The 14,209-nt window shown below is 39.4% G+C and overlaps 1 protein-coding gene across 1 annotated transcript in view; it reads right to left on the minus strand.

The window, feature by feature from the left end:
* Positions 1–5,177: 5,177 nt before the first annotated feature.
* HFM1 (helicase for meiosis 1) overlaps positions 5,178–14,209 on the minus strand; it is a 51,558-nt gene continuing 42,526 nt past the window's right edge. Inside the window, exons 35-36 of the mRNA XM_053470308.1 lie at positions 5,477–5,674; positions 5,178–5,362 (exon numbers count right to left, since the gene is read on the minus strand). Coding sequence (XP_053326283.1) covers positions 5,178–5,362; positions 5,477–5,674 — 383 coding nt within the window. The remainder of the gene's footprint in view (positions 5,363–5,476; positions 5,675–14,209) is intronic.

The following is a 14,209-nucleotide window of genomic DNA, read 5'->3' on the forward strand; positions in this document are numbered from 1 at the left end:
GTCAGGGGCTAAACCTGGGTGGGTGACACCCATTTTTTTGTTAAAATATATGTGTGCATAATGGTGATCAGAGGTTTGGGATGGAACGATTCCCACCAGTAAGAGATTGCTTTAGAGGCACTGGATTGGACAGAGTATAAGCCATTGTCTTTTTTCAGAACCTTTTGAAATGCAAAAGCAGTGGTACGTTGTTCGTGTAAATAAAGGGTGAATATTATAGATAGAGCAGCACAGTTGAGTAATAATCTATAATGAGGGAAAATGACAGACACAGGCCTCTGCAAGTACTGCTTATACCATTGTTCATGGGAGCATAACGGCCGGTAAGAAGAGTTATTATTCTTTGTTCTTACCAGTCCAATTCATAAACAGTTCGGTTATGTTGGAAGGTAACTTGACGCTGCATACTTGACAGCATTTTCATTTTATTATTCCCATTATTGGGTGAACACACGGTTGAAATTGTGTTCTAAGGGGTGTGCGGCTAAGCTACATTAGAGTCTACCTCGCTATAGTTGCATACTATTTGACAGGTACCTTTTTGTATTCCCTAGGTAGGTAAATAGTGTTATTCATATAAATTTGGAAACTAAAATGATTGTGCTCAACAAACACAACGGGAAGTGCCTGCCATCATACGCACTTTGAAAGGGAACTTCCACAAACACGTATGTTTTTTTTATTCTGTGGTATAGTTATGTGGTCAGTAGGATACCTAGTAACGTGTGCTTTGTCCATGAGTGTTAGGTGAAGCAGCGTGTTGGAAAACATTTCTGGAGTTTTCCACGGGTGGTGGTGTCTTGGTTCCCCTCCATGTGCACAGACTGCTGTATCTTCCTCTTACACAGCTCTCCAGTGTCAACACTCCCAGCCAGACGACCTACCAAAGTGCTAGTACCATCCTTGCAGAAGTCGGATTTCCCGTGCACGAAGCCACATATTGCAGAAAATAAAGCAGCATTTTCTGCCCTTTTTAGAAATACACAGTTTCATGAGTGGAATGTAACTTGTGCCCTGTTTTACAAAGTTATGCTGCAGTCTATGTTATGTGAAACATAATTACTGCAATGTATCACATTGTTCAAGAGGTTTATGTGTGAGTATGGTATGGTAAGTATAATTAAATGGGCATTGAGCCCCTTTGCAAATGTATAGATAGATAGATTCTACAGTATCTCTTCATAATCTCTTCATATACATTTGCCACTTACAAAGTACTTTGATATGAATTTGTTGAAGCAGCTGTTTGGGACTCTAGACTTGCTGTCCCATTAAAAAATAATAGGGGTTTGATATAAATCTTTAAGTCACTGGCATTATTACAGTGGTCGCAGCTGCGACAGGGCCCGTGCCTCTCTCCTGGATTTGTACTTTTGTGTGTAGATCCCTGCACGGGACTGTTTTTTTTAATCCTGCTCCCGCTGAATTTCTGACCATTACCGCCCGTTCCCGCAACGTGTGTGTTCCACTCCCGCAACATATGTGCCCAATCCCGCCTGCTCCCACAAACATTCTGTCACAGCTTTTAGAGATAGTTAAGAATTTCATTCCCTCATTCATAGATACTAATCATTCACAGATACTCATTCATCCCCTCAATCACGCATACTCGCAGCTAAAACAAAAGGCCAATTCTCACTGGTTATTATCTTCGACCTCTCAGCAGCCTTTGACACATAAGACCACCCGCTCCTCCTACAAACCCTCCATGCTCATGGTATCCATGACACTGCTCTTTCATGGCTTAAATCCTTACCGTACTTTTAGTGTCTCATTTACTGGAACTTGCTCCTCTCCCCTACCGCTACCTATTGGTGCTCCTCAAGGCTCAGTTCTTGGGCCTCTGCTATTCTCCGTCTACACTTCTTCCCTCAGACAACTTATTTCTTCCTTTGGTTTCCAGTACCACCTATATGGAGATGACACCCTAATCTATATTTCTGCTCCTGACCTTTCCCCCTCTCTTCTAACTCGCCTTACTGACTGTCTATCAGGAATTGCATCATGGATGGTGTCCCGTTACCTAAAGCTCAACATCTCTAAAACTGAACTCATGGTAATCCCGTCATCTGTCCACTTTTCCTGATATCTCTATTACTGTTGACAACTCCACTATCCAATAAACAGACCAGGTTCCCTGCCTTGGTGTCACCCTTGACTCTGCTCTCTCCTTCATCCCTCACATCCAGTCCCTCACCAAATCCTGCCGCCTCCACCTGAGACACATTTCCCAAATCCGCCCTTTCCTCACACAAGAAACCACCAAGTTGCTAATCCACTCCCTTGTGATATACCACCTGGATTATTGCAACTCCCTACTAACCGGTCTCCTCCTCTCCCGCCTTTCGCCGCTTCAATCCTATGACAATCATTTCATTGGCTCCCCATACCATCCAGAATCAAATTTAAACTTCTGACCTGACATATAGAGCCCTCAACAACTCTGCGCCACCTTACATCTCTATCCTCCTATCCAAATACACCCCTACCCGCCCCCTTCGCTCCTCTAACAACCTACGGCTATCTTCTACTGTTGTTACCTCTTTTCACTACCGTATCCAGTACTCCCAACCATCATCATAATCAAGCCATCATATCTTTGCCAAAGTAGTAAACATTTTTGGTGATTTTTTTCTCACACAGATTGCAATTCAGACATACATTTACTGAAAATGTAAAAGGTTCCTTAGAAACAACACCCTAATATAGCAATATCTCCTGCATACAGTGATACCATGCATGCATAGGTTTGTTGGGTTGCTTGAGGACTCAAAGGCCACATTTGGCATGTGCACATTTCAGTTTTTACATCTTTTCATCCTGTGTTCTCTTTGGGACATATTTGAAGACGGCCATACAACATCCCAATATGCGCCCAGCCAGCCAATTCAATTTACCCCGTCAAAACATATATTTTTGTAAACTAGACACCCCAGGGTATTTCAAATGGTGGATTTTTAACACTTTTCATACACTAATTCTATCACCAGCCTTTGCTGAGTGTTCCTGAATACATGGGGTCTTTCAATAGGGTGAATGTGATTGCTCCTGAGAGTGATCACACGAGGCCCATACATATTTTTCATGTTGCTAAATGCCTCCATGTCGAGGCAGCAACACTGTTTGAGTGAAGAAAGTGATCATTAATTTCTTTCTAAGCTTGTTTAACCCCATGACGAGCCAGACACGTCAGCTGTCACAAACGTAGGTTGACCACCATTTCCCGGGGCAGTCCCGCAATGGGACTTTAATTTGCGGGCATGCTCAATCTGGGACAATGCATTGTCCCAGAAAAAGAATTCAGAGTGAAGGAGGTCTCAGCCAATCTGGAGAGACTTTTCAACTCTCTTGATTGGCTGAGAGTTTAGAAGCCTCTCCTGATAGGCTGAGTTCCTCCTTCACACCAAGCTCTGTGTAAGCTGCAGTCAGCACCAGGTAAGTGTGTGTGACTGTTTGCCTGTTTATGTGACAGGGTTAATTCTGTGACTCTGCTCATATCTGGTTATAAAGGGGTTAATTATCTGAAACTGCTCATGATTTAATGTATATTATAATATAAATATATTCAATCTGAAATAAACATGGTTCCCAAGGCTTTGTAACAATTGCTTTAAGAAAATACATTTTATTTGTATGTGACTATGTATATACAGTATGTGAATTATATATATATATATATATATATATATATATACATCCTACAATGCATCATTACCAGAAGGAAGGTACAGACAGGCAAAATGAAACACAAAGCAGGCTGAATCTTAATATGAGATGGTCTGTATCGAAGAAGCTGGCAAGACAGATGTACAGCACAATAGTCGGGCACAAGATAGTACTAGGACGCTGTAGCTGGACCAGCAGGGCCTGCTCTCTGGAACACAGCTACAAATCCACAGACAGGGCACTGGACACACGGCAGGGAGCCCTCAGGCAGGTCAGACAGTCAAGCTGGGTCAACAGAGCCAAATCAGGAACCAAAGAACGAAGTCAGAAGCAAGCCAGGTCACAACGGGTTAATCTAAAAAAGAACGCTGCTAGCATGAGAACAGGGCCAGGCAGAAGGCAGATAGATACACCACAATGGTGGAATAAGCAGGTATTTAAGGGGGAGGGCTGCACCCAGGTGAGCAGATGCAGCCCGACAGGTCATTAGCATACACGGTACTGTGATATCACAGGTGGCCTCTAGAGGCTGCAACGGACAAGACGGTGAACAAATACAGAGTCCGAGCTGACAGGGTGGAACTCTGATAGTATGTAACGTGTATATGTATATGGGTGGAATCCCTTGTGGTTGTGGCAGAACCATTAGATTTCTAATTAGAGGTGAAAAACAAGACTTCTGGCTTGTCTGTAGATGAGTGTTTAATAATGCTTCTTCTGCCCTCATAAGCAAATACTCTCCTACTCAATCCTTACATTCTTCCCATGGGCTAAGGCTCTCCTCCTCACTTATCGCTGCTTCCTTTTCCCGTCTGCAAGATTTCACTCGGGCTGCCCCATACCTCTGGAATCTACTTCCACCGAACCTTCAGCTTTCACCCTCCCTCCCAACATTCAAGAAACATCTCAAAACTCACTTCTTCAGAGAAGCCGCACCATCTTAGCTGCTAGAACCTCCTTGTCATTGATACAACCACCATACTACCTCTCACCCTTTCTCTGTGCCTTATGTTTGTCATCCCATTCCCTCAAGATTGTGAGCAGGGCTCTCTCCACCTAATGTATCGGTTTGTCTTAGTCTGTCAATTCTCGTCTTGTCATACCCCTTTAACATTTGTATTGTATTAAGCGCTGTGTACATTGTTGGCACTATATAAATAAAAGATAATAATAATACCCACCAAACGGTGTGATCAGATATGAAATAATACATATTAAAGTACTTACAAAGTAAGTTAACCCCTTAATTACTGATGGTTTTTAGTACCCCAATTATTGTGTGTGTTTCACCATATGTTTGTTTAATTAAGATTCCTTTTTGCTTGTTTCATGTGCCCATAAATAATAATTGTAAAAAAAGGTTTTATCAACATCCCCTGATTACGGACATACCCCACAATCATTGTTTTACATGTTTTTCTTTCCATATAGTGCTAGGGCCCTTTTTTTTTGTATCATATGTATATCAGCGATGTCATTGTGACTCACTGTGATCAGCAAGCAAGTCTCCATTAGCCATATAGATTGAGGATCTTAGTGATCTGATGATTTGGCACAATCTTAAGAGGAAGGTTTCCACGTGCTTTCCGCGGGTGTGAGGGCTCCCTGTTGTCTCTCATCTCTATCAATGTTACAGTTCTTGACAAATCAAGAGAGGATGTCTTTGGGTCTCCATGCTTTGAATACCTCCCAGAACCTGTAGTAGAACATTGTTGAGATGAATGTTATGTACAACACTACTCTCTTCAAGGATTGGGTGCTCAGGAGCTCTGCAGGAGAGAAGCCTTCTCCCTCTTCACAACCTTCTTACTGAAGGTATTTATGTCGAGGTCTGAGGTGTGGTCATTTACCTCCTTCAGTTTCAGGACCATTTTCCAGTGACCTAGAGGCCACAGAGCCCCTGAGGCCCCACTGTTCCCTATGTCCCCTATTGTTGGGTGCAGGGAGGCAGCAAAGCCCAGAGCCTTGGACGTGGCATCTGGCAGTCCCACAACATCCAGTGGCAGAGCTGGCACATAGAATATCAAGGTTTACAACTGCCATGACTCAGGAGTGCTCACCACATGAGTTCTTCACTCTGAAACAACTAGAAAAGGGTTGAGCCTTAAGATAAGCGGACAGGGACTTGGACAATTCCAACAGAAAGGAGGCTCAGGTATAGGTGGAGATATAGTCTCTGAGCGTAGGTAGCAAAATACCCCATGAATAGACGGATACCTGTACATGTAAAGCAGTGGGTAAATGCAAGGAGAGGTGCATGGAGTAAGTCAGATCCAGAGCCGAGTTCAGTATACTAAGCGCGAGTCAGTCAAGCTATGGTCAGCACATGGAGCAGGTAGTCAGACAAGCCAGTTACAGTACACAGATCTGGAGACAAAGATACAAAAAAGGCAGAGAGTGGTTGAAGACATGCCTAGTTTTCAAAAATATATGGTTTCATGTGGTAAATTGCATTGGCTGGCTTTAAAGATACGCGAAATAGCACATGGAGCAGAATGACCAGATTTGGAAAAATTGGTTTTGAAATATCAAAACGCTACTTTTACTTATAGCCCAATAACTTGCAGAAAAAAACCAAACATAAAAACATTGGGTATTTCTAGACACAGGACAAATAGTAGAATCTATTTAGTAGGTTATTTCATTAGCGCTTTTGGATAAGTAAAAGATTTTTTGTCAATTTTTCATCATATTTTATTTTATTTTATTGGAAATGAGATGATATGATCAAAAAGTATCTGAAGAAAGGCCTTCTTGTCCTGAAAAAAAAAACAATATATAACTTGTGTGGGTACACTAAATGGTTGAGAAGAAAATTAGAGTTAAACACGAGCACCGCAAAAGTGTTAAGTGGTCCTTAAGAGGTTAACATACATTCCTTAAAATGTAAAAAAAAAAAAAAAAAAAAAATAACTTTATTTATGGAGAAGCTGTAACATGATACATGATATGGCCATTTGCATCACTGTTTGGCTGGTGGAGCAGCCCGCAAAGGCTTGCCAAGCCAACCCTAGAGCTGACTGTCAGTAAGTATGCAATTTTTGGCCAAACACCTTTACTTCACAACAAATAGCTGGGGGTGGGGAAAATGTGTATGAGGGGGGATCTTCCAGAATTGCATTGAAATAGGTATGGGAGCAACTTAACAGCCAGCCCTATGGTGTACCCCTGTTTAAGAGTTTCTTATGTTTTAGCCCACTTGTGCCATTACAATATGTTGAGATTTGTATTTCTCAGTAATAGAGAGCTAAAACTTGAGATGTGTGTGAGTTGGGACTTCTTTGTGCTTTTATACTTGTTGTATGTGATTCAGCAGAATGTTCATGTGTTAACAAGAGGGATACCATGCACATGGAAAGGGACCACTCAGTTATCACATGTATTATTTTAGCCCTGAGGTTCAAGTGCTCCACTCTAAAGAAAAACAAATTAGTTGGTGCCAAAAACCATGTCCAGTAAAGGGCCACAGTGGTCCCCAGATCCCCCTGTGGTGTTTCGTTTGGGGGCATGCATTTTAGTGAAAAGATGGATGGCATGTCCCATATTGGGTCACCCAGTCCCCTACTATCCAAGCAACTCTCCTAAGTAAGAAGGTATTCATACTAACAATTTCACACTGATCATCATTGCGAACAACAAAACAGACAACTGGGGTTGCTGGGAAAAAGTGTCATTACATTTAGGATCTATGTTGCCCTTATAAGTGAGGTTAGGCAAATATGTACAATTGCACTGTAGGACAAGTTATTAAGTGTTGCATGTTTTTAGGTAATCCAGTCTGCTCTGGTGATTCCATAGCTAAAGAGTTCCAAACTTCCATGGGCATTAATATCAGCACAACATTTGTGCTGCAAGGGCTTCATGGAATGCATTTTCATGACTGAGCAGCTACATGCAAGCCTCACATCACCTAGTAAAATGCCAAGCATCGGGACGAGTGGTGTAAAGCACGCTGCCACTGGACTCTGGAGCAGTGGAAAGTGTGTTCTGTGAAATGATATATCACGCTTCTCTGTTTGGCAGTATGATGGGCGAGTCTGGGTTTGGCTGATAGCAGGAGAGCGTTACCTGCCTGACTGCATTATTACAACTGTAAACTTTGATGGAGGAGGAATAGTAGTATGGGGCTGTTTTTCAGGGGTTGGGCTAGGCCCCTTACTTCCAGTGAAGGGAGATCATAATGCTTCAACATACCAAGACACTTTGGAGAATGCAATGCTTCCAACGTTGTAGGAACGGTTTGGGAAAGACCCTTTTCTATTCCAGCATTGCACAAAGTACACAAAGCAAGGACCATGAAGATATGGTTGGATGGGTCTGGTGTGGAAGAACTTGACTGGCCCACACAGAACCCTGACCTCATCCCCATCTAACACTTTTGGGATGAACTGGAATGGGAATTGTGAGCCAGGCCTTCTCGTCCAACATCACTGCTTGACCCCACCAAAGCTCTACTTGATGGATGGGCAAAAACTCCAACAGAAATACTCCAAAATTTCATGGAATGCCTCCCCAGACCAGTGGAAGCTGTTATAGCTGAAAATGGGGGAACAACTACATATTTAGAATGAAATTACAAAGTCCCTGTTGGTGTAATGGTCAGGTGTCCCAATAGTTTTGTTCATATAGTGTACAAGATGCTTGGGGTTTTTTTTTGGTCATCATACTTAGCCAGTAGATGGCAGCTCTGTCAAACCAACTGGTTTAAAATGGTTCTTCAACATTTATGCTATTCAAAACCAAGACTTAAAATGTCACTCCGTTCCCACAGTACCAGCTTTGTCCCCAAACAGCTCGTCAGTGCCATTTTGGGCCCAAACAGGTTGTCAGTGATACTTTTGCCCCCCCAAACATCATTACACTAAATGTGTCAGTGACATCCATCCCTCTGACCTTAAAGAAGCAGCTGAGCAAGAGGGACAAAGCTGTAGCTTTCTCTTTTTGTGCCTGAGGCAAGAACAGAAAATTTTGCCCCCACTATACATCTATACAGAGGTTATTTTGGGGAAAGTAGATAAATAAATAACATGGAAATTCATATTAGAAATTCAGAGAGTTAACAAAATAATAGTAAAACAAATTTCCCCAAACCCAGTGATTTATTTACATTTTGACACTGAGGGTAATACAGCATATTAATACATACTGAGCCTGACAGTGGTACAGTATAACTCCCATCAATATATATATATATATATATATATACTGAGCCTGAAAGTGCCAACTTCCATCACCACAACCGTATAACTCCTATCATTATATAGTTATCCAGACACTGAGGGTGGTACACTGAATCTCTTATCATTACAGCAAGATAGACACAGACGGTGGTATGGCATATCTCCCAACACTATATACTGTAACTCCCAATATAACTCCCAATATAACATCAGTATATTAACTATACTTTTTAATTATATGTGCTGGGCCATTGGTGCAAGCTTTCCTGGTTTTTACACCAATAAGCTGTAGGTAAACACGTGTCCAATAATTATACCAGCTAGAAGAAAATGTGAAAGGTTGGCCCATCAAGATGCACAATTGAGAATATGAACATTGATTCATCACAGATCAACACATTTTTATAGTGTTAACCTAGCACCCAGGTTGCACTCAGAAGACCCAGCACCCAGATTGCACACATAGGAACTGCTACCTTTCTTTCTCCTCCTCATCTTCTCTCCCATATGTTTCTCTTTATTTATTCCAATATTCTTACTACCCCACCTTTCTCACCATCTATCTCTCTCTCCCTTCTCACCATCTACCCACTCTTCCCTCTTTGTATTTCACTTACCTTGCTGAAGTCCTGTGGTGGGAGCACAAGGCCTGCACAGCGCGTGCAGCATATTCAGGTGCTCAGCATGAAGCGCTGGCACTGCGACGGAGTCTTGCATTCCCACCACCACAATGAGGGCAGTGCCGAGGGGAGTGGTACAGACAGTGGAGGAGACAGAGGGGCACCAAGCGGTTGCTGAAAACTTTTTCATGAGCAACCACTCAGTGCCCCTCTCTCTCCTCAGCTCCCTGCCCCCTAGGTGCCGTGCACCCGCCTCGGGGCGGCCTTGGCCCCAGAGGCAGTCCTAGAAAGTTGTAAGGAATCATTATATCGGTTCATCACATACCTAACCAACACATAAGGCCATCAAAACATAAATAATGCGTTTAAATAATTACTGATTTAAAATATTTTTTATGTTGTTTCTCTACATATTATTATAACTTCAAACCTGTATAACACTGTGATACACATACATTAACAGTAACAAATATTCTGAACTACTAGAGGAGAGGAATGTTAGGAGACCAAATAAGGATGGAGATATTTGAATCAAAAGATAGACTCTCCCTCCAAAAGGGACACTTTTAAGGTGCAGTCATAGGGGATAGGGTGGTATTTATTGTTATTGAGGACCGAGGCAGTTATATAAAAAAAAAAGGCTCCTCTATTTTCTTGGCACCAGCACACACACACATAAATAATGTATGTGGATGTATTTTTGGATATATGTGTATATAAGCATGGATGTGTAATTCTGCGTGTGAGCATGGATGTGTACCTGTGTGTGTGTGAGTATGGCTGTGTAATTGTGTGTGAGAATGAATGTGTACTTGTGTGTGTGAGCATGGATCTGTAATGTGTGTGTGTATGAACATGTGTGTGTGTGTGTGTGTGTGTGCGTGCGTGCATGTATAAGTGGGGTAAGTGTGTGTTAGTGAGTATGAGTAAGGTTGGAGGGTACGCCCCTGGGTAGGACCCTGATTTTATGGTCAGTAAACCATTTTTGTGTTAATTTTTCAATTAAAAGTTTTATTGATACATACAATAAAAGCATAAGAAATTGTACTTGACAATGTGGCAAAATGATTTGTGGTTTAGACTGAACATTAATTACTTGACGATACAGCAAAGCTGCTTAACAAAATGAAGTAATACATTGTAACAGCAGTGAATTAAAATAAAACATACCAGACAGGTAGTTCTATAATGCAATTTGTTCCACATATGAGTGGCAGTAAGAGGCGTCTAGTGGCTCTTTTACCTAGCGAAAAACGTACCATATCTTTTTCGTAAGTACCCTCGCCCACTATCTATAAGCCAACTGGCATGCCATGCTTCTTAGCCTTCTGTCCCCAAACCGACCTCTGGCGTTTATTGCCAAAAAGTTGTATTTTGGTTTCATCTGACCATAGAACCCGGTCCCATTTGAAGTTCCAGTAGTGACTGGCGATGGTTGAGTTTGTTTTTGGATGAGAGTAGAGGCTTTTTCCTTGAAATGCTTCCAAACAACTGCAATTCTCCAGCTGTGATCCTTGGAGATTTTTTGCCCACTCAAACCATCCCTTTTACAGTGCATTGAGACAATATAGACACTCATCCTCTTCCAGGTTGATTCATAACATTTCCAGTTGACTTGAAAATTACATATTGCCCTGATGGTGGAAATAGGCATTTTCATAAGAGCAGAGTATTTTTGTGTATGTTTTTAAGAAAATATTGAAAGGTTAAACAATAAAGACAATTTTCATAGGCTTCTTTTCTCATACTTACCAAGGGTGCCAATAGTAGTGGAGGGTACTATATATATATATATATATATATATATATATATATATATATAACGTTCATTTATCCATAATTTCTTTCATGTCTGTGTGTCTCCACAGTTTGCAATATGGACCATAAACATATATATTCATTTCCCTTAAATTATTAAGTGTTTTGCACATTGTCTTCGTATAAAAAAGACTTGTTTGGTTTTCTCATATATATATAAAGATGCATATCAATTAAGTGTTAGAAATGGTATGATATGATGGTAATAATATGTTAACAAATGTATAAGAACTTCAGTAATAGATTGAATGAAACCATCGATAAAGGACACTGTTTTTAGACAAAGAAAATCATTATTTTTTATGGGGTGGCTGGTTCAAGTTAAAGAAGGATACATTAAATTCTGTGCATCACGTGGCTATTAATATATTTATATATGTGCTGAGGGAACATTTTATTGAGACAACACAACTAATTAAGATGCTTATTTGTAAGCTGACAGAAATCTTGTGTCTGCATAAACATTCACATTATTTGAATAGCCTTACTGCCCTTGATAAATCAGTTTTATGGGGAAATAACTCTGATTGCTGTACATAAATGCAGTGTTTGTGTTTTATTCTGAATGTCATAATTTTCATTTTATACTTATGCTTACACAAATCTAATATTCAACAAAATAGAAATGTCTAAAATGTACTTTATACAGTTCTATTTCCTTAACGGGTCAGCCCTTCATAAGTTATTAGTCTTTGGGGGTCTTATTAAGGATGAGGGGCATATTCTCACAGAATATATAAGAACATAAGGACAGCGTAACCTTTTCCACATTAATGCCATTTTAATTAAAATAGGAACCAAATGTTTTAGAGTTATGTATTCTCCTTTCCAGGTATGCATGGGGTCAGTCTTTGAGGCCATGTTTTCAGGCCAAAGATTGCCCTAGCAGTATTTATAGACTGTTAATTAGAGGAACTTATGCAAAATAAAATATACTTATGTCAATATGAACATGTCTAGGAACAAGAAACGCACATAAAACCACAAGGCACGTCAACATTGTATTCCCTATCCATGGTTGTACTTTAGTGGACATGTTTTGTTTTTTTAGACATGTCTGTATTGACATAAATGTATTTACTGAGGAGGCATATGGTCACTTTGAACCTACCATAGAGCTGTAGGTTTAGATCAATGGTTTGGTTTAGATCAATTTATGAAATATTGCCAGGGTGCAGACAGAAAAAAAAGAGATCTAAGTGTAACATAATGAAAAATGCTTTGCACAGTGACTGGATGATGATGATGAAAAGTTAGTACTTTATAAAGTATCAATATTAAGTTAGTACCATAAAAATGTGATGCTATTTTTTTTTTTTTAACTTCAAAAAGAAACAACTTAAATTTCAGATTCTTTACTCATTTTGGGTGTTAAAGCTGTCTTATTTAAGTCCCGAATCCTCTGAAAACCCTATATAATTTTTTTTTATATATTAAATATAAAATAAAAAGATGACCACAAACAGAAATTCAATCAGCGAATCACAAAATGTTTAAAGGCATAACTGTTGAATTTTAATACATATAAATCCATTAATTTGCATGATACAGAACTACTAATTAGATGTTTACGATTTAAAGGAAATGTTATTTGTTTCAATGCATTGGATTCTATATAAATATTTTTTTTAATTACCTTCAATACATTTAATAAACACGTACACCTCAAACCAAAGTAATACTAACATATTCAATACAATGCATTTGACTAAAATACAAGAGAAAAATAGCATATTTAATATAAGAATACCCTGTGGATTGAAACATTCTTATTCCATGTGTATAAATCCTTTTTTATGCTTTTAGATGTTTTTTTTTTTGGTGTACCATATTTTCCAACTCATTAATTTTCTTCCAAAAAATCAGATCAATGATGTGTCTGCATAATCTTTGCAGAAGTCAGATCCATGACACCTGTCTGAGACAAACATTTACAAAGACAGATGGGCAATTGGGCACTTCAAAAACTTGCCTTGGGCTATAGTAGGACTTATTAAGCATATTTTGAAAATGAAACTGTCCAGCTGGACTTAAGCATGGAAATCATACTAATGTGCATTGCAAAAAGAAACATTCAGCGATATTTGCCCACTTCTAATTGCTTGTGTCTTTAAAAACAACGTCCGAAATATCAAATGTCTTATTTATTCAGCAAAGTAATGTCAAAATATTATGGACTTCCATTTTAGATGAGTATGTACATGCCGCATCACAATTCATAGTATTCCACATAATAATCTATTTGAATATTTTCATTTGCAATAAATCCTTATTTTCCATTACTTCTTAATGTTGGCAGAATAGCAAGAATTCTGTGTTTGAGTGCTGTTGAAAAGATCAAATGTATAATCGTATAGAGCCAGACAGGTGAACTTCTGATAAACGAATCTGAGTCCTGGAGCTAAAAAAACATGTTTTATAGGGAACCAACAAAAAACCATTTATTAAGCGTCATGTCTCAACACTGATAAGGGTAACATCTTCCCTTGGCCTTTGACTGTCTGTTAAGTAGGTGAGAAAGAAGTATTATTTGTGGCTACTAGCATTCTAATTTTAAATCTTACACTACCCAGGATACAAAGGTAGAATCTCCAAAAATAGCAGAACTACTAAGTTATCATCTTAAAAAGACACTGTTATTAATCTTTTGTGAATATATGTGTATTTTAAACAAATTCTTGAAAACTCTCATGGAATTATTATTATAAAAGAAAAAAAAAACAGAACTTGATGTCATTTATACCATTATTGTGAAACGACCCTGCAATTAGCTAGCAATGCAGAGTTTCTACAAGAAATCTGGTGATTAGGCACAAAAAATACCTACATGGTTTTAATATATCCTGTTGGTTTAATGTCAATCAGCTGTTCGGTGGGCGTTTAAATCTATAGATTATTATTGATAAAGTGTTAGCAGTTGAGATC

This window comes from Spea bombifrons, chromosome 6 (assembly GCF_027358695.1).
Source record: "Spea bombifrons isolate aSpeBom1 chromosome 6, aSpeBom1.2.pri, whole genome shotgun sequence".
Classification (NCBI taxonomy): domain Eukaryota; kingdom Metazoa; phylum Chordata; class Amphibia; order Anura; family Pelobatidae; genus Spea; species Spea bombifrons.